We start from the raw sequence: 26,122 nt of genomic DNA, 5'->3' as shown, positions 1-26,122 counted from the left end.
CTAAAAGATCTGTCCAGGGAACTCTCACCAAGCCTGGTTTCTCATTAGGGCCTCATCAAGTTCTCAGCTCATCTCCTGAGCAGCGATGCCTAACTCCCCATGAACCCAAAGAGAGCTTCCAGCTCTCACAAAATCACATTCTCAGCTCAATTCCCTTGAGGATGACTCCAGCAGGATGCTGCCTTCTGGGTCTCTCCCCCTCTCTCTTCAATCCTTGCCAGGAAAGGAAGTTGCCTTAGAAAAATTGGCACCATTTAGAGTTAGAATCTTCCTTGGTGACCACATGCCAAGGTCTTTCCTCAAGCCCTGCCCAGATTCTTTGGGGCAAAGCCACTACCTAGCGAATGCTCAGTGCTCCCCACTGAACAGTGAGAACCAGGCTCGTCAGGGAATCCAAGGCCAAGCTATCATGAGCCCTTTTCTTAGAATCACACTAGAGTGAGCACCCTTGCCATTCTGAACTTGCGCTACTCCAGAGCTACAGGTCAGCTGAGCTCCTGCACTGCTGACTTGTGCAGGACAGAGCCAGAGACCACTTGGGTATAGAGCCCACCAGTGAGGCCATTCTAGTTGCCTATCTCTACTCTCCTCCTTTCCTGGTTCCATACTTCCTAGAGTGGGAAGTTTGCCCAATTCTAGGAAATACCTGGGTAAAGCGTTTATTTTGTTTTAAACCAATCAAAATTGAGTTTATTTTTATTTTTATTTACTTATTTTTTGAGACAGAATTTCGCTCTTTCGCCCAGGCTGGAGTGAAGTGACACTATCTTGGCTCACTGCAAACCTCGACCTCCCAGGTTCTAAAAGATTGTCCCACCTCAGTCTCCCATGTAGTTGGATTTACAGGCAACTGCCACCGTATTCAGCTAATTTTTGTTGTTTTATTAGAGACAAGATTTTGCCATGTTGGCCAGGTTGGTCTCGAACTCCTGACCTCAAGTGATCCACCCCCTTGGCCTCCCAAAGTACTAGGATTACAGGCATGTGCCACTGTTCCCAGCCCAAAATTGAGTTTAAAACAAAAAGAATTTTTAATGAAAAAAATATTAATGTGATAGTGAATTACATATATTTATACTCTTAAGTTACTTACTTCAGGGAAGTTGAAAATTTCAACCCATTAATCCTTTCACTCTCATTTTCTAACAATTACACATTTTGCCCATGGTCAAAATGGAGTCTTGATGGCTTCTGCTGTAGCTTCCCTCCCTGAATAGCAGAAGGTGGAAATTTATACTGCTTCTGTTCGTTCTACACCGTGTTCACTAAACTGATGAAAAATGCCCTGAAACAAATGTAACTTGTACATCTGTTACCATGTATATATAGACATAGACACATACCTGGACAGAAGATAGTGGGCTTTGTGAAGAGGGTGTGATCTGGAAGAGACTGATCTCTTTCTTAGTCAGAGAAGACTTCTAATTGTGTCAACATAGGCAGCCTTTTTATATCAGAACATGTCTAGAGCACAGATAAACAAACTTTACTAAATCTCAGTTGGAAATTGCAGAACTTCTATAAAAATGTCAAAACAGAATAGACAAGGGAAGATCAATTTGCCGATACTAGATTCTTGGGTTTTTTTGTTTTTTGTTTGTTTGCTTGCTTGTTTGTTTTTCTCAATTTTTTAAATTGCATATTAGGTTTTGGGGTACATGTGAAGAACATGCAAGATTGTTGCATAGGTACACACATGGCAGTGTGATTTGCTGCCTTCCTCCTCATCACCTATTAGATTCTTGTTAAGAAAGTTTTAGTGATGCTCCCTCTGTTTGTTTGGTTGGTTCCTAGGGGAAAATAAGCTGGTAGGGGACCTTCTGGTCTTAGGAGGAGCCACACTCTATGGTATCTCTAACGTCTGGGAAGAATACATCATCCGAACCCTGAGCCGAGTGGAATTCCTGGGAATGATTGGTCTCTTTGGAGCATTTTTCAGTGGAATTCAATTGTGAGTAAAAGTAACAAGAAATTTAGATAATAGCGAGACTGACAAGAATGATTCTTAGAATTTTTGTTCTCGGGATGTAAAAATCAAGGCTGGAATCCAGACACCAGCTTCCTGTACAAAGGATTCATGAAATCTGCCAACTCAACACCTTTATTAGTAAATTTCCTCCAAATTAAACAAGTTTAGTATAAATTTTTATAAAACACTTAATGTTTTATAAAACATTGAAAATAACTTGCAAGAAAGCATTAGAAGCATTAGGGCTGATTCTCCCAAACCAATGAGTGGGGTTTACTTGGAGAAGTAGAAAAACTAAGCATAAAGGCCCCAATTCAATGAATTTCCAAAAAGGAATATTCTTTATACTCATGACAACCACCAATAGAAAACTTATAGTTTAAAATTACACTTTTATAAATGTGTGATTTTACTGCCCATGGATTTGCAAGAGTGAACCACATTCCAAATGTATCTCTTAGAATAAAGGTGAAGATATAACACAGACATTCACTAAGCATCACAAAGTCAAAAGCACCAGTTTTGTGATAATTCTACAGCTGGAACATAGAAGTCATCAATGACTTGTCTCAGAATTTGTTATGAAAATAAGTTTCAATCAAAGCATAATTTCCATCAGTAAGGACGAATGGTGTAGCTTCACGTGAGACATAAAGAATGATAGTATAACCTCCAGTCAAATTTTACCAAATCCCTTTCTACAAACCGGTAATTTGGATTTCACCAATCTCTTTCTACAAAGCAAGCACTTTGTAACTGCACTGGTTTGGTGTCTGAAGTTATTTATGGAAGATGTTTTGGTATCACCTTAAACAGGTTTTACAAATAGCCTGTTTTCAACAATCCTCCAAATTTTGGTGTCTTGAGTTATTGGTGGAAAACTTCACAGCAAACAAGGCACAGACTGAGAAGGATTTATTTGGAGTTCATTTTGAAAGTGATGGCATTTTAAGTCTCCTAAATTTGGTGCTTCAGCTTTGTGAGAGGAAAAGAAATTACCATTCATAGCCAACGTTTTGTAGATAGATGGCTTCTTTTATGGGTTATGATTCTTGAGTCCAAAAAATATGTTCAGAGACCTAGTGCTCATTTGCTTCGGTTACAGTCTATTAGAGTTGAGTGTTCCCTTTGGGGGCCACTGCTGCCAAAATAATGGGAGTGTCATTAGGGTGTGCTTGGCAAGTGGGATATATTGAGGGCTCACTGGACTCAAAGTAATGCTGGTGGAGCGGTGCAGTCTCACTTCCCCATTCTCTTCTAGATCAGTGGTTCTCACAATATGTTTCTCCGACCAGCGGCACCGACATCACATGAGCACATGCCAGAAATGCACATCCATGGATCTCACCGGATCTCTGAATCCGAATCTCTAGAGATGGGACCAGGAAACAGTGTGTTTTAACGCACTCTCCAGATGGCTGTCGTGTACATTTAACTTTGAGAACCATTGCCCTAGAAAACGCTCAATCAGAAAATTGATTAAACCTGCAAGCACAGACATTTTCTGAACCTCACCGTTTGCTTTTCAAAAAGCATCTGTCAAGCAGAAACAAAGGCTGCAGGCCGACTGTTTGGGTGAGAAGGGCAGGAAGGGTTGACCTCCCCAGGGCCCCCGGGCACACCCTCACACACTGACCAGGTTCTTCAGGGATAAACCACAGGCTACCTAATTAGACTTGCTTCTGTGTGACCCAGAATTCTTTCTGAAATTCATCTGGTTGCTTCATTATTTGTATAAATCTGATAAGTGAAAAAAAAAAAAAAAAAAGAAGAAGAAGAACAATGTAGAATGCCTTCTAATCTTGCTCATCAGATTTGTTCTCTTTGAATTTTCAGAGCTATAATGGAGCACAAGGAGCTGTTAAAGGTGCCCTGGGATTGGCAAATAGGTAAGGAGTCGGCTCACCTAAGATGCTCTTTGTATAACCTGAGAAATGTGTTTGAAGAATGATGTGGGTCAGGGTGGAGCACCAAGGAAGGGATTTAGAATGGTAAGGGACAAGGGAAAATGAAATCCTTTTGTCATTTCAGGAAATCCTGCACATTCTGAGACTAAATTGTATGATTCATAGTGTTTCCTAATTGAGCTTCTGCCCATTACCATTGCCAAGATGCCATTAGGGGAGACACAGAAGTGTGTTAGTAGGTTAAAGACCAACAGAAAGAAAAACCAGCCTGAGGCAGTGGTAGCGCATAAATGACAGCAATTTGCCTTAGCCAAGAAACAGATTAAAAAGTGCTACTTGGGCGAAGGGAAAAAAACCGAACTTAACAAAAAACCATGAAAGGAAACAATGTAATGGGCGTTCTGGGCCCATAAATACCTTTCAGAAGGGAGTAGTTTGCACATAAGAAATGGTTAATTGATCTCCAATTGGACTTAGAAAATACCAGACACATTTTGAGCTAGTTAATAGTCATCCAGGTTTTCTCAGGTTCCACCTGTTTCTAGAATCACTTTCCTCGAAGAAATTTAGGGCAAGGATTTAAGATCCTAGGAGATGCTGTAATGATCAATCTCAGAAAGCCCTAAAAGGGACTGACATTTAATAACCTCAGAAGGTGTCTCCACAGTGAGCACAGAACCTGGCTTATGGGATTGCATGGAAAATGTGTGCAGAGCGAATGCGAGCGGCAGGGACTGGGCTGCAGACTGTTCCCCACACTGAATCTGGTTGCTTGAGCCATCTCCAGCTTATATGAGCTTTAATACAACTTCAGCCAAATTCTGTGTCCATAAGGAAAGACAATAGAAACATAAACTCCCATGAGTCACTTTACCTACCTATCCCCATCCCCTAAGCACGTGAGGCTTACTGCAGACATTGCTCCCTCTGAAGCCACAGAATTGTGCCTGACTCTCCCTAGGGGGTCTGTCTAGTGACTTCAAGGGCTGACCAGTCCTGTGTCTCACAGTCCTGCCATTTAATTTCTCTCTCGTTTTGATACAGAATGATATAATTAAATGAAAATCAACAGGGCAAGTGGGGAGAGAAGAAGAGGTTAACAGGGAAAGGAAACCAGTTGGAGGTCACAGAAAGCATTTGTCTTTGTGACCCTCAACACCAGAAAACAAAATGTTACCTGTGCTTGGTAGCACTTCACATGTAGTGGTCCTTGAGCATAAATTAACTTGATATTGATGGTAATAGTAATGATCAAAAAGACTTTGTCCTCAAACTATATGGATGCCATCTACTGAGGCTCTGTTATAATTCAGTGTTAAATGAGTCATCAAAAGATGGTTTTATTCTGAACTCTCATACTGCTATTAAAACGTCAGTCCCCTGTAGTTGAAGATGATGAAGGACAGTGTACAAGGAACACATTACGAATCCATCCATTTAATTTCTGATTGGAAATGAGGCCAGAATGGCCTCCGTAGCACAGTAGGGTGACTATAATTAACAATAATTTATTGTGTATTTCAAAATAGCTGAAGAGATTTGGAATGTTCCCAACCACACACAAAGATGATTCAGTGGTTGAGGTGATGGATATCCCAGTTGCTCTGACTTGATCATTACACATTGCATGCATGTATCAAAATACTACATGTAACTCATAAATATGTCCAACTATCAATACAAAATGGCCTCACAGGGGAATCAAATACTCATCTTCCTCTTTCTGAAGCATTTGTAGGGTTGTGTTAGGGATGTGTTTACACTGGGGCCTCCTTGGTCCTCATTATCTTGCCCTGACCTTCTGCAAGTTTTTGTTGTTAGCTTAGTACTAGACACATGGCATGCAGGGAAACATTTACTAAGTAAGCAAATGAATTAATGGCAAGCAACAAAGATGATCTTGTTCTTCCCTTTCTCATCTTACAAAACACAGACAAAAGGGAAGCAGTGGAGACAATGGGCAGGAGACTTTAAGCTTCACACTGCACTTTCTTTCTATGGAACTGGAAGATGGCATAGCAGCCACTGCAATTCATGGGCCAGAGAGGCAGGGAGATATCAGGGGAAAGTCAGCACCTTCTCAAACCCACCCCACACTCCTTGAGAAGTCACCTGAGAGGCCAAGCTCTGATGACTATGTCCTGAAGGAAAGCTCACATTCTTCCGTTTAGGAGACCAAAATCCAAGAGGTCATTTCTCAGCATCTGTCAATGAATTTCTCTGTCTTCCTCCTCTCCACATCAGTAATCTAACCTCATACAATCTCTTGGACAACTCATGGGGTTGCCATTTTATCAAAGTGGAAAGATTTTTTTTTCTTTTGGGATAATAAATATGTTTTCTATTTTCTTAACTTGAAGTCACTTTTAAAAACAGATTTTTTTATTTTCCTACAACGCTGGTCAATTGCAAAATACAGAACAATTAAAAGCAAGCAATAATAGTTATTGTTGTTTATTTGTATTCCATTGTTTTATTCTACTGAACAGAAAGACTGGTTGTGATTATCTAATCAGTAAACTCGAGTGAAATGTATGACCTAAAATACCCTCCTGGGGAGCAGGAATGTTAGAGTCACATTCATAAGCCTAATAAACAACTTAAACATTCCTTCTATCCCATGGGTCATACTGTGCTAAAGGATGTGTGAACAAATGTAATCGATGTGAAAGTCAAATATCAGAGAAAATAAAAATTGTGCTGCAGGTCAGTGAGCACAGGCTTGCGGTATGCAGGGGGCTTCTTCATTCTGGTTGTGGTCGATGCTTGTCTTGGTTTTGGTTTTAGTTTTTTCCTGGAGGCCAAAACAAGAGATTTGGCCTCTCCCCGAATATGAAATAATGGAACCACAGAGCAGGAAAAGACCTAAAGATAATTAAGAATACACCTTTCATGGCCAGGCGCAATGGCTCACACCCATAATTTCAGTACTTTGGGAGACTGAGGCAGGCAGATCACTTGAAGCCAGGGGTTCAAGACCAGCCTGGCCAACATGGTGAAAACCTGTCTCTACTAAAAATACAAAAATTAGCTGGGCATGGTGGCACATGCCTGTAGTTCCTGCTGCTCAGGAGGCTGAGGATAGCTTGAACCCAGGAGGCGGAGGTTGCAGTGAGCCGGGATTGTACAACTGCACTCCAGCCTGAACAACAGAGCAAAACTCTGTCTCAAAAAAAAAAAAAAAGTACACCTTTCTTTTTACCCATGTTCAACCTGAGGCCTGGGGAGTTGAGGTGACTTGACAAGCATCACGTATCTGAGCAAAGCCAGCCCGGCGCCCTTTACACACTTTACCTAATGCATATGTTCTGAGAGGTCTTCTAACCTAGCCATTGTTTTTCAGAATTACAAATGATATTTTAGAACTCTGATATATTCAAAAGAAAGAGAAAGAACACCAGTGGAATCCCGAAGAAAGAGATGAGATCAAATACATGTAGCCTATACAGACACATCATATATATACATATATATATATATATATATATAATATATTAAATGAGGTATTGATTAGAGTCCAATAGGATATTCCTTCAAAGCCTTATTTTTCTTTGTAATAATTACACAATATGGGTGTACGTTATGTACTAATTTAAAGTCAGGCTGCCTATGTGACCTAAGGGCAAGTTACTCAACCTTTATATGCTGTTCTTTTGCCTGTTTACTCACAGATCCTCTTTTACACTTTCCTCTGTTCTGCTTATGCAAACCCACATCCCAGCCTTCCTTATCTACTGGATTCCAGTCAGTTTTGGCCAACTGGAGTCAGTAGAGGGAGACTGGAGGTGGGAGAAAGAAAGGAACCGGTGTTTCTCCCTGTTTCGCTGTGTTTGGGGTCAGATCTCCTCTGGATGTGGCTGAGTCTCCTCGGTGAGAGGGCTTTCCTAACTTCTGACCTTGGGTAGCATTACCTCCCTCTTGTATTTCCCTAGCTCTTGCGTTGTTACTAACTCCCTGCTATTGCTAATCTTCAGGTTGCCTGACCATCTGACCATCCCTTTTTCCCCGTCACCCATATGAACACCTTTGTAACTTGTACTCCATTGAACCCAGTATGGACTGTGTCTCTTGAATGATACATTCTATAAGCCTATTTCCTAACCTGTATAAAGAGGATAGCAATAGTTATCAGCATTATATTGTTGTGGAGATTAATTACTGTTCTTAAGTACCTGACACATAGTAAGTGTTCAGTCCATATTAGCTGATAACGGTATTTCCTGTCTCTGTAGCTTAAATCACTTTAGTGCCTAAGGACAAGAGTGACCAAATTCTATACTTAGTAAGAGAGAAAACATTCCAAGAGGAAATGTTTATACACATATTTTGTTTATAAATGTGGTTACTGCAGCCATTTTGTAGTTGTCAGTCAAAAAGTAATTCAGTTCATTTATATGATCATGCTAATCAATTGAAAGCCCCTACCTGGACAACAAGTTGGACTTTCAGAGATATTGTTAATATCCATTAACTATCTAATGTCCATCTGAGAACAGCCAAGAAAGGGCAACGATACTGCATTCCAACTCTCAATTTAATCAGGTGTTGGCTGGCTGTCCTTTGCTTAGGAAACAGTATATTCACACACAAAAACATTGGTTGACCTAGTTGTCAATTGTGATAGTGCATATATTCCACTCCTGTCCCCCTACTTCTAATTTCTGCAGTAGTTAAAAATAGGTTGAGAATATATTAGCTGGAAGCATCCTAAGGTAGCCTGGTTAGCAAAGTACCATCTATTTCTTTTCCTACTCTCCTTTGCTCACCAACTGGGCTTGTAAAATCTCCCCTCTTCTGAGTCCTCCAGTTATATATCCAGCTCCCTACTGAACAGATCCTTTTGGATAATGCATAAGCATCTAAAACAACACGTTCAAAATGGAACATTTTATTTCTCCCCAAAACCTGGTCCTCTTTTAGTTCCCTCCATCTCAGTATATGGCATCACAGTTCACCCAGTTTCTAAATTAGCCAAAACCCAAGGGCATCCTCCATGCCCTCCTTTTCCTCACCACCTACATCAGTCTGTCACCAGGGCTTGTTGAGTCTTCACAGACCAAGCTACTTCCCTTCTCTGCTGCAAAACCAAGCAAGCTACCAGCCTCTCGCCAGAACTATAACACCGCCATCGTGCTAACTGGTCTCTGTAACTGGTCCCATGCTTTTCTCCTTCTAATCCCTTCTCCACAAAGTAGCCAAAATCATCTTTTGAAAATGTAGATCAGATTCTTCTAGTCACCTGCTGCAAACTTCTCAATGGCTTCCTTGTACAACTAGAATAAGATTTACGTTTCTTCTTTCCAAGACCTGCAGGGCCCTGCATGATCCATTCCCTTCCCAATTTTTCGGCTTCCCCTGCCCATTCTCTTCATTCCGCTCAGCCATTCTGGCCTTGGTCAGCATCTGCGACACTTGAGGCCCTGTCCCTTTCAGGAAGTTTTCATGTGCAAGTTTCTTTGGCTTCTCTCATGGCAATCTACTTTTGGTGCTTCAGCACTGGAGGTAAATGCCACCTCCACAAAGTAGCCCTACCTCACCACCCTGTCTAAAGCAAGCTCCCGCCATTCTCTTTAAGAAGCCCTTGTCTTTCTGCATGGCATCAATAGCAACTCTAAGCTTCTAGTCTGTCCTGTTTTTCATTGTTCCTAACCCATAGCAGAGTGCCCAGGGCATAGTAAGTACTCAGAGAATAATGGTTGAATAAATGAGTGAATATAAAACATCAGAGCCCACAAGTCAAAGTCCATGCAAAATGATGGAAGGGTATTATTCTGGAACTTTCTAACCCAGTCATGGTATTTAAATCAGTGACACCTTCAAAAAACAAAACAAAGACAGAAGCAAGCCTGTGGTGCCTAGACTGTGTTCTGATTAAGGTTTGTTATTTTTAGTAGATTAATTTAAGGATAGTCTTGTCTCTCATCTGTTAGTCACAGATTTCTCTAAGGAGTACCATATTAATTTTTATGTTTTCATGTATTAGTCATAAGTTATGTAATATTTATTACTGCATTTTTAGTAGCTTGGTTGAAAGGAAAATGAACCACAAGTAGCATGAAACCCACATACAGGAAAACAGTCTGTTTTTAGGGAATTCAAACTTCTGATGGAGAATTAAAAACCAAACTAATATTACTGTGATAGAATCTACACACAGGACTTTTATCTTTCCAAAACAGGAAAGTGGTTGTTCCCCCTTCCTCTGAGGGCTCTTCCACCACGCTAGAGGGGGCTGTTGTACTGAGTTTACTTACTTATGTTCAGAATAATTTTTTCATAGATCTGATGTGGCTTCTCATATGGAGTGATGATTTGTGACCTTAAGCACTTTTCATATGAGCAAACCCAATTTATCTTTGCATGAATCACTGGTCTTCATAATCAGAAAGACCAGATATTCATTACCTACCAAACTCCCCTAAATCCATAAAATTCAGAGGAAGCAACTCTGCCTATACCCCACACCAGACACATTTAATCAAGGATTCCTTTGGAAAGGTTATTTTTATTATATTGTAATGCCCAGGCAGCCACTGAATTGTCACATTTACGCATATCCTATGCCTTATTCTTTCAAGGTGGAAAAATGAGAATTACTTTTTTTTTTAATTTGCATTGTATCAACATTTGGGGAAAAACAAACCACAGTATAGATTTAGCTGTAAACTCTTGCTTGGGGCCCCGCAAAATAGGGTACCCATGTCTAGGCTTAATTACAGAGAGAGAAAGAGAGACAGAGAGAGAGAGAGAGAGAAATTTTGATGATGAGAGATTGGCTACATAGTATTTTAAGGGTATGAAAGCCCACATATGAGAGTACACAGTAGGCCAGGATATGTGATAGAAGAGCAAGACTCCATGTGTTGTGGGTAGGGCAGAACAGATTCACAAATCTGGAAGAGACTGACAGATTATCCTGTGTTCCCACCAATGAATTCATCCAGCCAAGTCACAGAGTCAGCATTCCAGTTCAGTATTCTAAGTTCAGGTCTCTCTGACAGGCGAGCTCTTCAACTTTAAAGACTATGTAGTTATTCATTATTGTGAGCAATACATGATACCAAGCAGTTTTGTTCCTATTACTCAAATTAAAAATTAAGAGGTTAGAAAGAAAGTTTAAAAATAGATGAGTGACAAAAGCTAATTATAGCACAATTGGGAGTAAAATTCAAAAACCTTGATTCTGTGTTCTGACTATAGCCACTAAGAGGCACTCCTTCCCAGAAGAAGCAAAATGTCAGCTATTCAATAAGAAGCAGAAAGTTCATTTTTCACTCTTAAGTTTTTATTTTTTAATTTATCTTATTTTATTTTTGATATGTGTTATCCAATAATAAACATCAGTTAATAGGGGTGTGTGAGTGATGAGTGGTGTGCACGCTTCCTCTTCTCGCCGCGCTGTGGATGCTGAAGGCGCCCTGGAGGAGGCCCTAACGCTGCCCTCTCTTTGCTCTTCCCCCAGGACTGCTCTATGTTGGCTTTAGTGCCTGCATGTTTGGTCTCTACAGCTTTATGCCAGTCGTCATAAAGAAAACCAGCGCCACTTCAGTCAACCTTTCTCTGCTCACAGCGGACTTGTACAGCCTGTTCTGCGGATTGTTTCTCTTCCATTACAAGGTAAGTTGAGTGAGTGCTCCTTTGTGAAGATGATACTTTGTAGGAAACAACGCGTATGGGTGGGAATGCCTGGATGTCAAATGCCCTGATTTTGTGTAGGGAATAGGAATGCAACTGGGTGTGCTAACCTCCATGATTTGGGTATTCACATTTCAACTATAAGAGAGGCATTTTGTCCTATGACACCAGTAATTATGGGCAATTAATAGTAAGGGATAAGAAACAGCCATAAAGGAAAGAGCTTTTGAATACTGGGGAAAGTTTTCCTGACAGCATGCAGCCCAGAAGCTACTCTTTTTCCAACATAAACCTAAAAAGAGTTGTACAATTCCCAGACTACAGCTGCAAAATGGATTCTGCCAAAGGCCTTGGCAGAGTATGTTCTCTTTGGAAAAAAGACACAATTCCTGCAGTTTCTGCTGTGCAGATATTTTTATAGCAAAGATGAATGGAAAATGCTAATGCACTAGAAATAGTTATTTTACTAAAAGATTGGGGTTTGAGTAAAGGAATGCAAAAAGATAATGTGAAGCACCTGCAGTGAATGTATCAGCCCTAAAGAAAAGAAGAAACTGTCCAGTCTAAAGATGTCAGTCTCTTGGAAGGCAAAAATCTACCCACGTCTGCACCCTAGGGAGACATGACTAATTGATGATGGCACACTGAGGTCAGATCCTACTCTTTTTAACACCACACTCACTGCTGTCCATCACAATAATTAGAATTTCCATGTGAGAAGATACCTCTTGCCATTCCTTAACTAGTCCTATACAGTAAGTGTCAACAGGGACTATGACCCAGTATGAAACAGGCCAAATATGGAACGTCCAAGCAGATAAAACCAACTTGGACAGCTGAAAGAAGAAAAGGAAGAAGAAAAGAGACACTACTCTGGCCACTTCTAGCCAAGTGCTTCACCGGTGCTCTTACCGCCACCATCTGCAGCACTGGGGTGTGGCCAGCTGATGGGGCACCTTGGTGGGCAGAGCATCTTCATCCAGATGAAACGAGGTATAAACATTCCTGGGTAAACAATAAGCTAAAAAGAGCATGTACTTGATATGACCAGGGGCAAAGCAGCAGAAGTGAATAATCGGAATTACTGCTGAGAGAAATGAAAGTCATGGCCAAGAAATAGACGGAGAAGGGCAGACATGGGTGGAAAAGAGGTTACAAACGAGGCTGGTTAGTAGCTGGGAGGATCAGAAACAGATCTGAGAGTTGGTGCAGGTTGAGAAAGTGGTTGTGGCAGCAAACAGGAATAAAATTCATCTTTTTTATCCAGCTTTATTGAGGTATATCTGAAGAATAAAAATTATACTATATATAATATTTAAGATACACAACATGAATTTTTGATGTATGCATACAGTGTGAAATGTTTGCCACAATCAAGTTAACTATATCCATTGCCTCACTTAGCTACCTTTCTCTCTGTCTCTCTGTCTCTCTCTCTCTCTCTCTCTCTCTCTCTCTCTGTGTGTGTGTGTGTGTGTGTGTGTGTGTGTGTGTGTGTGTGTGTGTTGACAATACTTAAGATCTACTTTCTTGGCAGATTTCAAGTACAGATTACCATTAACTATCATCACCATGCTGTATGTTAGGTCTCCAGAACTTACTCATTTTGTAACTGAAAGTTTGTACCCTCTAACTATCATCTCTGCATTCCCTCTGCAAGTCCCTATTTTATATGGAGCCTTTTGCCCAATACAGTGACGAACTGAGAGCTTAAGGAAAGTATCCGGGACTGGGCAATGTTTATTGTTTGCAGCTTGTTTTGTCTGTGTGGAACAAACTGTTTCCCAAGTTACCTTCGTCTTCCTAAGGGTAAAAAGCAAGGTCACGGTATGTTCTCTCGTGCTGCTCCTAACCAGTTCTAGGAAAACCACCTTCCTTCAAAACCCCCCTCCTCACACACCAAGTCATTTTCCAGAACTCTGGGGACCCACTGGCTACGGGTTCATCTCCACGGCAGAGTGGCCACCAATGCTCTTCTCTCCTCTTCAGTTAAGCATCCACATCTAGTCCATTACTTGGTATGAGCTCGGTTCTTGGCAATCAATCTCGTAATTTGCTTTATAAGCTCCTAAACTAGAAGAATCCCTTTAATCTTCCTTAAGGAAAGACGACTAAAATCTATTGTTCTGCTGAGGACTGCAGTCACTGCTTGGGCAATTCAGAGCCAGGCCAGCTCCCAGCATGCCTGAGAGGAGTGTTCCTGAACGTCTTGTTTCACTGGGGTTCTTTATAAAAAGTGCAGATTTGTGGGCCACACCTCTAAGCCACAGAGTCAGTAGCTGAAGATGTGTCTGGGGAAGATTGGTTGGTAACAGGTTCCCAAACTAAGATGCTCTCTTAGTTTGAGAACCACTGTCCTTGGGAAGAGTATACTCGAACAGTGCCTGTTCCTGTCTGAGTCTGTCCTTTTCTCACACTTCCACTGATGTGGGGTTAAACCTGGGGGTTCCTCAAATCTATAAGCATCAGGAAATGAGAGGGCTGATATAATGCTAATTCTCTGCAACCCATCCTCTCCTATTATTTGTATGTTGCTACTCATCCGGATAAGTAACTTTGCTGAAGAGGAAACCATGTAGTAACCTCTCATTATGCCATCAGAAGGGAAGCTGTGTTCTCTGAAAATTAAATTATTGTATTACTAATTTAGAGGTGTAATACATATTTTTATTTCATGCAGCAATGTTTTGGGGGTTTTTTTGGTATGGCAAAATACACATATATTTTGATACTATTTGAAAGATAAATTTTCTTAAAGCAAGTATCGATCCAACATAGTAGTCATTTTTTTCAAGTTAAAATTTATTTCCAATCCCTTTCTTAAAATTAAACTTTGGATAAAATTGCAGATTCAGATGCACTTTTAAGAAATAATAGAGAGAGCCCAGTTACCCTTGTGAGCCCAAAAGTATCTGAGATAGGTCTCAACCAATTTCAAAAGTTTATTTTGCCAAGGTTAAGGATGCACCCGTGACACAGCCTCAGGATGTCCTGACAATATGTGTCCAAGGAGGTTGGGGAACAGCTTGCTTTTTATACATTTTAGGAAGGCATAATTCATCAGTCAATACATGTAAGATTTACATTGGTTTGATCTGGAAAGGCCAGACAACTCAAAGCAGAGGCTTCCAGTTCACAGGTTAGATTTAAACATTTTCTGATCAGCAGTTGGTTAAAAGAGTTATTATCAATAGGAAGGAATGTCTGGGTTACCCTGAGGGGTTGTGAAGACTAGGGTTTTATCATGCAGATGAAGCCTTCAAGTAGCAGGCTTCAGAGAGAATAGATTGTAAATGTTTCTTACCATATTTAAGGTCCGTGTTGATGTTAATGCTAGTTAGCTTTTACTGAATTCCAAAAGGAAGGACGGTATACTGAGAATGAGGCATGGCCAACTCCCCCTTCCCATCCCATCGTAGCCTGAACTAGCTTTGCAGGATAACTTTGGAATCCCCCTGGCTGAGAGGAGGGGTCCATCTGGATAGTTGGGGGGCCTTAGAATTTTATTCTTGGTTTGCACTCTTTACCTAGTCACTTACCCCTAGTGATAACATCTTGCCAAACTGCAGTAAAAAGAACCACACAAAACTGTAGGACAATACCAGGATGTTAATACTGATACACTTAACATCCAGAACATTTCCATCAGCACAGGGATTGCTCATGCTGCCCTTTATAACCACACCTACTTCCCTAACCCATCCCCAGCTCCTCAAAATCACTAATTTGTTCTCCATTCCTATAAATCTGTCATTTCAAAATGGTATAGAAATGGAATTATACAGTGTGTTACCCTTAGGGATTGAGTTTTTCCATTCAGCATAATTTCTCTGAAGATTCACTCAGGTTGTTACATACATCAGTAGTTCATCTTTTTTTATCACTCAGAAGTTGTCCATGGTGTGGATATGCCACAGTTTATTTAACCAGTTAGCTGGTAAAGGACATCTGGGTATCTCTACTTTGGCTATTATAAATAAAGCTGCTATGAACATTCATGTACAGGTTTTAGTATAAACAGGAGATTTTATTTCTCCGAGATAAACGCCTAAGAGTACAACTGCTGGGTTGTATGATAACATGTTCAGTTTGTATAAGAAACTGCCAAACTATTTTACAGAGTCATCTATTGTCTGTTATTATAAAGAAATATATACCCATTGTAAGAAAGTCAAGAAATGCAGAAAAGTGCTCTTGTACATTGGTACCATTTTACAATGAACGTATATTTTTACAGTGCACATGTATTTTACAGTTTATATATTTTTAAAAAAACGATGAGTTCATCTCCTTTGTAGGGACATCGATGAACCTGGAAACCATCATTCTCAGCAAACTCACACAAGAACAGAAAATCAAACACCGCATGTTCTCACTCATAGGCAGGTGATGAACAATGAGAACACATGGACACAGGGAGGGGAGCATCACACACTGGGGTCTGTGCAGGGCAACTGGGGGAGGGACAGTGCAGGGTAGGGAGTTGGGGAGGGATAACTTGGGGAGAAATGCCTGATTTAGGTGATGGGGAGGAAGGCAGCAAATCACATTGCCATGTATGTACCTATGCAACAATCTTGCTTGTTCTTCACATGTACCCTAAAACCTAAAATGCAATTTTATATATATATATATATATATATATATATATATATATATATATGGGGAATTAGATAATCCAATGAAATTCATTGTAATGAGATTTGATCATTATACAAATGTACATAAATATATGTATATGCAAAGGCAAATGCATGAATATATGGAAAGGAATATATATGTATGGGTACACTATATGAAGATTATATATATTTTTTTAATTGTTTTTAGGTTTGGGGGTACATGTGAAGAACATGCAAGATTGTTGCATAGGTACACACATGGCAGTGTGATTTGCTGCCTTCCTCCCCTTCACCTGTATCTGGCATTTCTCCCCATGATATCTCTCCTGAACTCCCCAGCCCCCACTGTCCCTCCCGTTTCCCCCCAACAGACCCCAGTATGTGATGCTCCCCTCCCTGTGTCCATGTGTTCTCATTGTTCAACACCCAACTATGACTGAAAACATGCAGTGTTTGATTTTCTGTTCTTGTGTCAGTTTGCTGAGAATGATGGTTTCCAGGTTCATCCATGTCCCTACAAAGGACACAAACTCATCATTTTTGATGGCTGCATAATATTCCATGGTATATATGTGCCACATTTTTCCTGTCCGGTCTATCATCAGTGAGCATTTGGGTTGGTTCCAGGTCTTGCTATTGTAAACAGTGCTGCAGTGAACATTCATGTGCATGTGTTCTTATAGTAGAACGATTTATAATCCTTTGGATATATACCCAGTAATGGGATTGCTGGGTTGAATGGAATTTCTACTTCTAGGTCCTTGAGGAATCGCCACACTGTCTTCCACAATGGTTGAAGTAATTTACACTCCCACCTGCAGCGTAAAAGTGTTCCTATTTCTCCACATACTCTCCAGAATCTGTTGCCTTTAGATTTTTTTAATGATTGCCATTCTAACTGGCATAAGATGGTATCTCAATGTAGTTTTGATTTACATTTCTCTAATGACCAGTGATGCTGAGCATTTTTTCATATGTTTGTTGGCCTCATGTATGTCTTCTTTTGTAAAGTGTCTGTTCGTATCCTTCACCCACTTTTGAATGGACTTGTTTGTTTTTTTTTCCTTGTAAATTTGTTTTAGTTCTTTGTAGATTCTGGATATCAGCCCTTTGTCAGATGGGTAGACTGCAAAACTTTTTCCCCATTCTGTTGGTTGCCAATTCATTCTAATGACTGTTTCTTTTGCCGTGCAGAAGCTGTGGAGTTTGATTAGGTCCCATTTGTCTATTTTGACTTTTGTTGCCAATGCTTTTGGCGTTTTGGTCATGAAGTCCTTGCCTATGCCTGTGTCCTGAATGGTTTTGCCTAGGTTTTCTTCTAGGGGTTTTATGGTGTTATGTCTTATGTTTAAGTCTTTAATCCATCTGGAGTTAATTTTAGTGTAAGGTGTCAGGAAGGGGTCCAGTTTCTGCTTTCTGCACACAGCTAGCCAGTTTTCCCAACACCATTTATTAAACAGGGAATCCTTCCCCATTGCTTGTTTTTGTCAGGTTTGTCAAAGACAGGATGGTTGTAGATATGTTGTGTTTCCTCCGAGTCCTCTGTTCTGTTCCATTGGTGTATATCTCTGTTTTGGTACCAGTACCATGCTGTTTTGATTACTGTAGCCTTGAAGTATAGTTTGAAGTCCAGTAGTGTGATGCCTCCTGCTTCATTCTTTTTGCTTAGAATTGACTTGGCTACGCGCGCTCTCTTTTGGTTCCCTATGAAGTTTAAGGTGGTTTTTTCCAGTTCTGTGAAGAAGGTCATTGGTAGCTTGATGGGGATAGCGTTGAATCTATAAATTACTTTGGGCAGTATGGACATTTTCACGATATTGATTCTTCCTAATCATGAACATGGAATGTTTCTCCATCTGTTTGTGTCCTCTCTTATTTCATTGAGCAGTGGTTTGTAGTTCTCCTTAAAGAGGTCCTTTATTTTTCTTGTTAGTTGTATTCCTAGGTATTTTATTCTCTTTGTAGCAATTGTGAATGGCAGTTCATTCTTGATTTGGCTCTCTTGAAGTCTGTTATTGGTGTATAGAAATGCTTCTGATTTTTGCACACTGATTTTGTATCCTGAGACTTTGCTGAAGTTGCTTGTCAGTTTCAGGAGATTTGGGGCTGAGATGATGGGGTCTTCTAGGTATACAATCATGTTGTCTGCAAATAGAGACAATTTGATTTCCTCCTTTCCAATTTGAATACCCTTTATTTCTTTTTCTTACCTGATCGCTCTGGCTAGAACTTCCAGAACTATATTGAATAGGAGTGGGGAAAGAGGGCATCCTCATCTAGTTCCAGATTTCAAAGGGAATGCTTCCAGTTTTTGCCCATTCAGTATGATATTGGCTGTGGGTTTGTCATAAATAGCTTTTATTATTTTGAGATATGTTCCATCAATACTTAGTTTATTGAGGGTTTTTAGCATAAAGGGCTGTTGAATTTTGTCAAAGGCCTTCTCTGCATCAATTGAGGTAATCATGCGGTTTTTGTCTTTGGTTCTGTTTGTGTGGTGAATTATATTTATAGACTCGTGTATGTTGAACCAGCCTTGCATCCCTGGGATGAATCCTACTTGATCATGGTGGATAAGCTTTTTGATGTGCTGTTGCAATTGGCTTGCCAGTATTTTATTGAAGATTTTTGCAACCAAGTTCATCATGGGTATTGGCTTGAAGTTTTCTTTTCTTGCTGAGTCTCTGCTGGGTTTGGTATCAGGATGATGTTTCTCTCATAAAATGATTTGGGAAGGATTCCCTCTTTTTGGATTATTTGGAATAGTTTCAGAAGGAATGGAAACTACCAGCTCCTCTTTGTATGTCTGGTAGAATTTGGCTGTGAACCCATCTGGACCTGAGCTTTTGTTGGGTGGTATTCGTCCTCACTCCCTTCTAGCTTGCAGGGTTTCTGCCAAGAGATCCACTATGAATCTGATGGTCTTTCCTTTGTGGGTGACCTCGGCCTTCCTCTCTGGCTGCCCTTAGGATTTTTTCCTTCATTTCGACCCTGGTGAATCTGACAATTATGTGTCTTGGGATTGCTCTTCTTGAGGAATATCTTTGTGGTGTTCTCTGTATTTCCTGGATTTGAATGTCGGCCTGCCTTGTTAAGTTGGGAAAGTTCTCTTGAATAATATCTTGAAGAGTGTTTTCCAACTTGGATTCATTCTCCCTGTCACATTCAGGTACGCCAATCAAGCATAGTTTAGGTCTTTTCATATAATACCATAGTACCTGGAGGCTATGTTCATGTTTTTTCACTCTTTTTTCTCTAATCTTGCCTTCTTGTTTTATTTCATTGATTTAATCTTCTATCTCTGATATCCTTTCTTCTGCTTGATTGATTCAGCTGTTGAAACTTGTATATGCCTCATGAAGTTCTCATGCTGTTTTTTCAGCTCTATCAAGTCATTTATGTTCTTCTCTAAGCTGGTTATTCTAGTTAGTATTTCATCTAACCTTTTTTCAAGGGTCCTAGTTTCTTTGCATTGGGTTAGAACATGGTCTTTTAACTCATAGAAGTTTGTTATTACCCATCTTATGAAGCCGATTTCTGTCTATTCGTCAAATAAATTCTTTGTCTTTTTTTCTCCCCTCGATCGTGAGGAGTTGTGATCCCTGGGAGGAAAAGAGGTGTTCTGTTCTTTGGTGATTTCATCCTTTTTTGCTGTTTTTTTTTTTTTTTCCCCCAGCTTCATGGATTAATCTCACTTTAATCTTTAAAGTTGGTAATTTCAGGAGGAGTCTCTTGAGTGGACGTTTTTTCTGTTGAGGTTGGAGCTATATCTTTTTTGACCTGTAGAGGGCATTGCTGGGCTCTCTCGGGTTGAGTCAGGTTGCTGGGTGGGTGGTCCTTCCCTGGAGTTTGTTTGCAGGTGTGATGGGCCCCGCCTTTCCAATGGCGTCTCTCCTTCCCCAGCTGGATCTTCCTGGTTGCTGCCACACTCTCTAGCGAGGGCTTCACTTTGAGTTCTGTGGACGTGGGGCCTGCCAGGCCTTATAGTCTGTTTCCCTGCTTTGGACTTTGCCTCCCTCTGTGGGGCCGTCTGTCCAGCTGGCGTTAGTCCAAACTTCCGCCCAGGTCCCTGGGACCACCTGCCGGGCCCAGCAGGAGCCTCTACTCAGATCTACATCGACAACCACCGTGTCCCACAGTCTGGCAGGGTTCTTGTGGACCATGGGTTGTAGGACGGATGAGGTAAGCACAGGATCCCAATCGGAGCACCGAGGGATGAGTCCTTTGACCCTCTGAGCCAGCTTCACGTTTCAGGTGGGAACTTGCCCTGGCTGTCTTGATTTGCCCCCGAGTGGCTCTCGCCCTGCGGCTTCTTTCCCGGGCTATTTTCAGTGCCCTATCAGTCCCACCAAAAGGAACCCGGCACCTCGTTTGGAATCGTGGAGTCCTCTAGAACTCTGCATCTCATTCACTGGGAGCTGCATTCCGGTGCTGCCTTCTCACGGCCATCTTCGGCAATGCATATTTTAAACATCCAAAAAATGTTTTTAAAACTTCATTTGCCTTAAAGATTGTTTCTAAGAGAGTCTTACAGGGAATGCTTGAATTTAAAATCAAATAGTCATTGTTTGGAAGACTCATGTTTTGATCTCGGGGCCCTACTTCCCAGTCTGTAGCATTGGCCTTAGGGTCTGCAGGTAGAGAGCCAGGGCAGAGAGAAGAGCAGCATAAGAGGCCCCAGGTTCCCCACCACAGTCAGGTGGGCCATCTCAGAAACTCAATTTTTTTTTTTTTTTTTAGACAGAGTTTTGCTCCATGGCCTAAGCTGGAGTGCAGTGGCACAATCTCAGCTTACCACAATCTCCACCTCCCAGGTTCAAGCAATTCTAATGCCTCAGCCTCCGGAGTAGATGGGACTACAGGTGTGTGCCACCATGCCTGGCTAAGATTTGTATTTTTAGTAGAGACAGGGTTTCATTATGTTGGCCTGCCTGGCCTTGAACTTCTAACCTCGTGATCCATCTGCCTCAGCCTCCTAAAGTGCTGGGATTACAGGCGTGAGCTACTGTGCTTGGCCAGAAAATCGACTATTAAATAACATTTATTGAAGTTACTTTTATCATTATGGGCAAATTATGGTCAATGCAAAAGTCTTGGTAAATTATTTTGCAACATTCAAAAATGGTCATGGTGATGGTATCGGAGTTGGGGAAGCAGCTGTTTATAGACATAAAATATCTTTGGGAAAAGCTGTGTGTGTATATATATATATATATATATATATAATATATTTGGGAAAAGATACATGAAAAGAAGTATATTTTGAGGAAAAAGTATTTAAATCCTTTCCCATTTTTACATTGGTTACCTGTCTTTTTATTATTGAGCTGTAATAGTTCAGATATTCTGGATGCCATATTCTTAACAGATATATGCTTTGCAAATATTTCTCCCATTTTGTAATTGTCCTTATACTTTCTTGCTAATGTCCTTTGAAGCACAAAAGTTTTAAATTTTGATCACATTTTTCATTTCCCTGTTTGATTATACTTGCATAAACATGAAAGGAACCAAGTAAATGCCGCCACTGCCTCAGAGCTGCCAGGCAATCCCTGTTTGCTTCCATATACGTCTCTCCTGTGCTGCGAGTAATAACTGCTAATTGCCTGGCAGTGCTCTAAAGGGATGGTTGAAAATCAGCCTTCAGGAGAGCCATCTTTAAACTAAATGAAATGTGTGTTTAGCCAGTCAGCTTAAACTGAAAGTTTTAAAAATACTGATGTGGCTGTGCGCAGTGGCTCACACCTATAATCCCAGCACTTCAGGAGGCCGAGGCAGATGGATCACCTGAGGTCAGGAGTTTGAGACCAGCCTGGCTAGCATGGTGAAACTCTGTATCTACTAAAAATACAAAAATTAGCTGGGCTTGGTGGCAGGTGCCTGTAATCCCAGCTGCTTGGGAGTCTGAGGCAGGAGAATTGCTTGAACCTGGGAGGCGGAAGTTGCAGTGAGCCCAAGGCTTACCATTGTAATCCAGCCTGGGCAACAGGGTGAGACTCCAGCTCGAAAATTAAATAATAAATAAATAAATAAATAAAATACTGATGCTTGGGTCTCCCTCACCAATTCTGAGCACCCAAGCATCAGAGGTTTAAAGGTTCCCAGGTTATTCTAGGGTATAGCCAGAGTTAGGCCCCTGATTCAGACTTACTGTACCTGGCTGTAAGCAGGTAGAACTGGGAACTATTGCTAAATATAAAGACACGATGTTAACAAATAGTCGACTGAAAATGGAATAGACTGTCTTGGGAAGCAGGACACTGATGTGACAGAGTACGGAAGAGCCTCAGCTTCTGTGCTGAGGATTGGACCAGTGACCTAGTAACCTCTGAGAGCTCACTTGGTTTTACTATGGTCTACAATTACAGATTATTCTTTAACTTAATGATAATGTCTTTAAGCAGCTTTCTGGTCTGGTTATAAATATCTGCATGTCGGAGAGGAGGGCTGGTTTTTCACAGATGTTGCTTATCCATGCAGAACTAAATGACTAAATGAAGCTCGCCTGCCTAACATTGATTATTTGGGTTTTCTTTTTTTTTTCACTTTCCACTCTTGGAAAAAGTACATTGCTTTTCCCTCCCATTATTCCGCTGTCTGCAATAGCTCTGCCTCTTGCTCTGACTGCTGTGCTGACTGGACAGTAAAGCCCATGTTCCTGGGAAGCAGATGACCTAATTCTATAGTCGTCTGTCTGAAAGGCATAGTGCTTTTGCAAACTCTAATCTTACATGACTTTGAGAAGTGGTCATATATTTCTGTTCTTTATTACCTGACAACATTATTGAATCCAGAGCAGTAAATCTATAGCCATCCACAAAAAGCACAGGAAATGAGCTTGACTGGGCCTCAGAGACCCCCAAAACCAAGCCTAGGAAGAGACTGACATGGAGGCTTTTCCATTGGAGGGTGTACTGGCTTTTCGAGGTCAGAGCTTAGTCTGAGGTCTATCACGTTATAAATATTGTATAAACAAGACACTGTTGAAATTGAAAGGGTGTTAGTTTCCTACGGCTGCTGTAACAAATTACCACAAATTTAGTGGCTTAAAAAAATAATCCAAATTTACTATCTTACAGTTCTGGAAGTCAGAAGCCTGCTTGGATTAAAATCAAGTATTAGCAGAGCTATGTTGGTTCTGGAGGCTCTAGGGGAGAATCCATTTCCTTACCCTTTCTACCTTCTAGAGGCCATCTGTATTTCTTGGTTCATGGCCCCTTCCTCCATCTTCAAAGCCAGCAGTATGGCATCTTCAAATTGGACTCCGCCATGCCTGCTTTCCTCTTAGGGACCTGCTGTTATATTCAGCCCACCCAGATAATCCAGGATAATCTCCTCACCTCAAAATCCACGTCTGCAAAGTCCCTTTTACCTTGTAAAGTAACATACTCACAGGTTTCAGGCATTAGGATGTGGACATCTTTCAGGGATTATTATTCTGCCCAACCCAATGGGACTAGTAATAATTCTCCCAGGACAATACAGGTATGCTGACTGGAAGCCAGGCCCACTGGGATGTGTGATCATGCAGTTCCGAAGCTATGTCTGGGCAATGAAGACATTCTCTGCCTACAGACACTGTGCTTTGTTGAATTTCCTAACTGATTTTTAAAGTAGTCCTGTTTTCTTGCTAGTATGTGATTTTAATAAAGAAAACACTAAGTGATGTGGAGAGAGAATAAACTAGAGTGGGAAAACTGTTTCAGCATCTGCTATGTAAAGTGTGAATTAAGCAGTATGATGTGGCCAAAAGAGCATGGACTTCAGAGTCCAAGGAATCTAGATTTAAACTGTGGCTTCTGTGTATGCTTTAAGTTATATGGGCCAGTTACTTATTCTCTCTAAATTTCAAGGTGATGAGATTTGCCTTATGGAGCTTTAGAAGGGATTAAATTAGATAATGTATAAAAGGTGACCGCAGTGATATAGTTCTCTGATTAAACATATGTTTCAGGATTAGTAATTCCTATCACATTACATTTTTGGACTATTAACCTTGTTTTAAGATTTTGTAACTAGATGTAGTGCTTAACAATTTTGTATGAGTTCTCTCCAACTTTTTTCCTATTTGAAAAGGCAAGCCTGGGGTCTCATGTAGAAAATATATTAGTCATTTTCAACTGAATTCTTTGATTCCTTTATTGCTTACAATAGAATTTTTAGGTAACAACCAGAAATATAAAACATCTGAGGGCTGTTAAAGTAAAATACCCATCAGTTCTTTCACTGTATGCCATCATGTGCTGAACATTCTTCAGGAAATTGGAGCTGACATGAAATATACAGAAAATTCCTTTTTCCTGACATTTAAATTACAATGGCTTATTTCATACATTTACTAGTACTATGTCAAGGCTTAATATTGCTGCAGAATTATCGTAATAAAGTTGAGAGTAATTTCATGAGAACATATTATTTTTGTAACTTTATTAAACTGGAAATTAATAACAAAAATGAACATCATGAGTACTCTCCAAGTCCCTTTAAGCACTTCACTTGGGCCATTGGCTTATATGGCTCTCCATGCTAAATAGCGTGAAACCACAGATCATCTATTTGAAGAATATTTTAGGAAGGTATGGGCTCCATAAAACTGTTCTTTCCTTAGGAAAGTATTTTTATCATACAAATAATTACTATCAAAAAAGAGAGAGATTTCAAAATCACATATCCAAGAAGGCAACTCCAACTATTCTGGGTAATGTGATTAGTGTGAACTTTGTAGAATTTCATGTGCATGTTTCCATTAGAAAACATTCTGTATGTCCTAGTCTCATCTTTATAGCAGATAATTTTTAAATAATTGCAGTGAGTTATAAAATCAGAAAAGTTTTTAAATGTGAGCGGCCTGTGCTGGCAATCCAGGTGACATCCTACGAGGACAGGTGTAGAGCTCCAGGATCCACCCTAACCCTCCTCCTCGGCTCCTAAAATTACATCCCACATATGCCAGCTTCTCTTACTGTTTTGTTGTGGTGGTTGTTACAAGAGATTTGGCAAGCAAAGTTTAATGACTCTGGACCGGAGGTCATTATAATAACATATTATTATGCATTAAATTTAAAAGAATGATATCCAGATCATACTTATTTATTCTGTACCCATGATGTGCCAGCCACTGTTTTGATGCGTAAGTTTTTATTTATAGGTGAAGATGACAGAAACACCAAAAATCACCAGGCAGATTAATGCAAAGGATAAGGTTCCAAAACACTAAAACTTAGTAGATAGCAATTTCAACTATCCTTAACATCTGAGTCCCAATGCCAGAGAGTTTACAGAGATTGGAAACTTTTATTAAGAATGGAATCTTTCATTAGACATGAATCAGAATCTTGAGCCAAGCAACCTTGTTGATCCTCTGTGGCAGTGAGCTATTTCAGTAACGTCACTGCACTTGAAAAGCCAGGGCAGGCAGCCTCAACCTGCGGCAGCTGATGAGCATAATAAAAAGTAAAAGCAATTCTTTACTTCTTACTTTTTAAAAATACCCTCATAAGTAGCCTGTTTGATTTCTTGTATGTAAAAATGACATCTTAAACAGCTATCGATGTTAAGCTGTTTAAGATGTCATAGTGCCCAAATGTAATTAGAAATAGGAGATTTAAAAATTAATATTTAGTATTTTATGACTCTTCAATACTTTTTAAAGTATTGCTGGTGAGAAGTTAGGGAAACTGACATCTCTGAAGCCCAAAGCATTTCACATGGAATACCAAGGAGAAAGAGCAATGAATGTTTGCGTTTGGCTTTCCCCTGCACAGTAACAGAACAGCTTTTGAGTTTCCATCTTGCTGAATACTTTAGGGTAAGTGTTGCTAGCTTCTAGCAGTGGGGAAGGGATGCATTTCCATGCAACCATTCAGGAACTCAGGTGCCTTCCATTTTGTGGCTCTGCCATCCTCTAAAGCAGGAATCAGCAAACCCCAACCTCTGAGCTACCCCCTATTTTGGTAAATAAAGTTCTATTGGAGCACAGCCATGCCCAT

The 26,122-nt window shown here is 40.4% G+C and overlaps 1 protein-coding gene across 1 annotated transcript in view; it reads left to right on the top strand.

Annotated features, from left to right (window-relative positions):
* The window catches only part of SLC35F1 (solute carrier family 35 member F1), a 419,806-nt gene that overhangs the window by 371,277 nt on the left and 22,407 nt on the right, over nucleotides 1-26,122 (top strand). Inside the window, exons 5-7 of the mRNA XM_010349302.3 lie at nucleotides 1,795-1,951; nucleotides 3,806-3,858; nucleotides 11,339-11,493. Coding sequence (XP_010347604.2) covers nucleotides 1,795-1,951; nucleotides 3,806-3,858; nucleotides 11,339-11,493 — 365 coding nt within the window. The remainder of the gene's footprint in view (nucleotides 1-1,794; nucleotides 1,952-3,805; nucleotides 3,859-11,338; nucleotides 11,494-26,122) is intronic.

This window comes from Saimiri boliviensis, chromosome 4 (assembly GCF_048565385.1).
Source record: "Saimiri boliviensis isolate mSaiBol1 chromosome 4, mSaiBol1.pri, whole genome shotgun sequence".
In the NCBI taxonomy this organism is placed as follows: domain Eukaryota; kingdom Metazoa; phylum Chordata; class Mammalia; order Primates; family Cebidae; genus Saimiri; species Saimiri boliviensis.
This window is presented reverse-complemented; position numbering and strand designations above follow the sequence as displayed.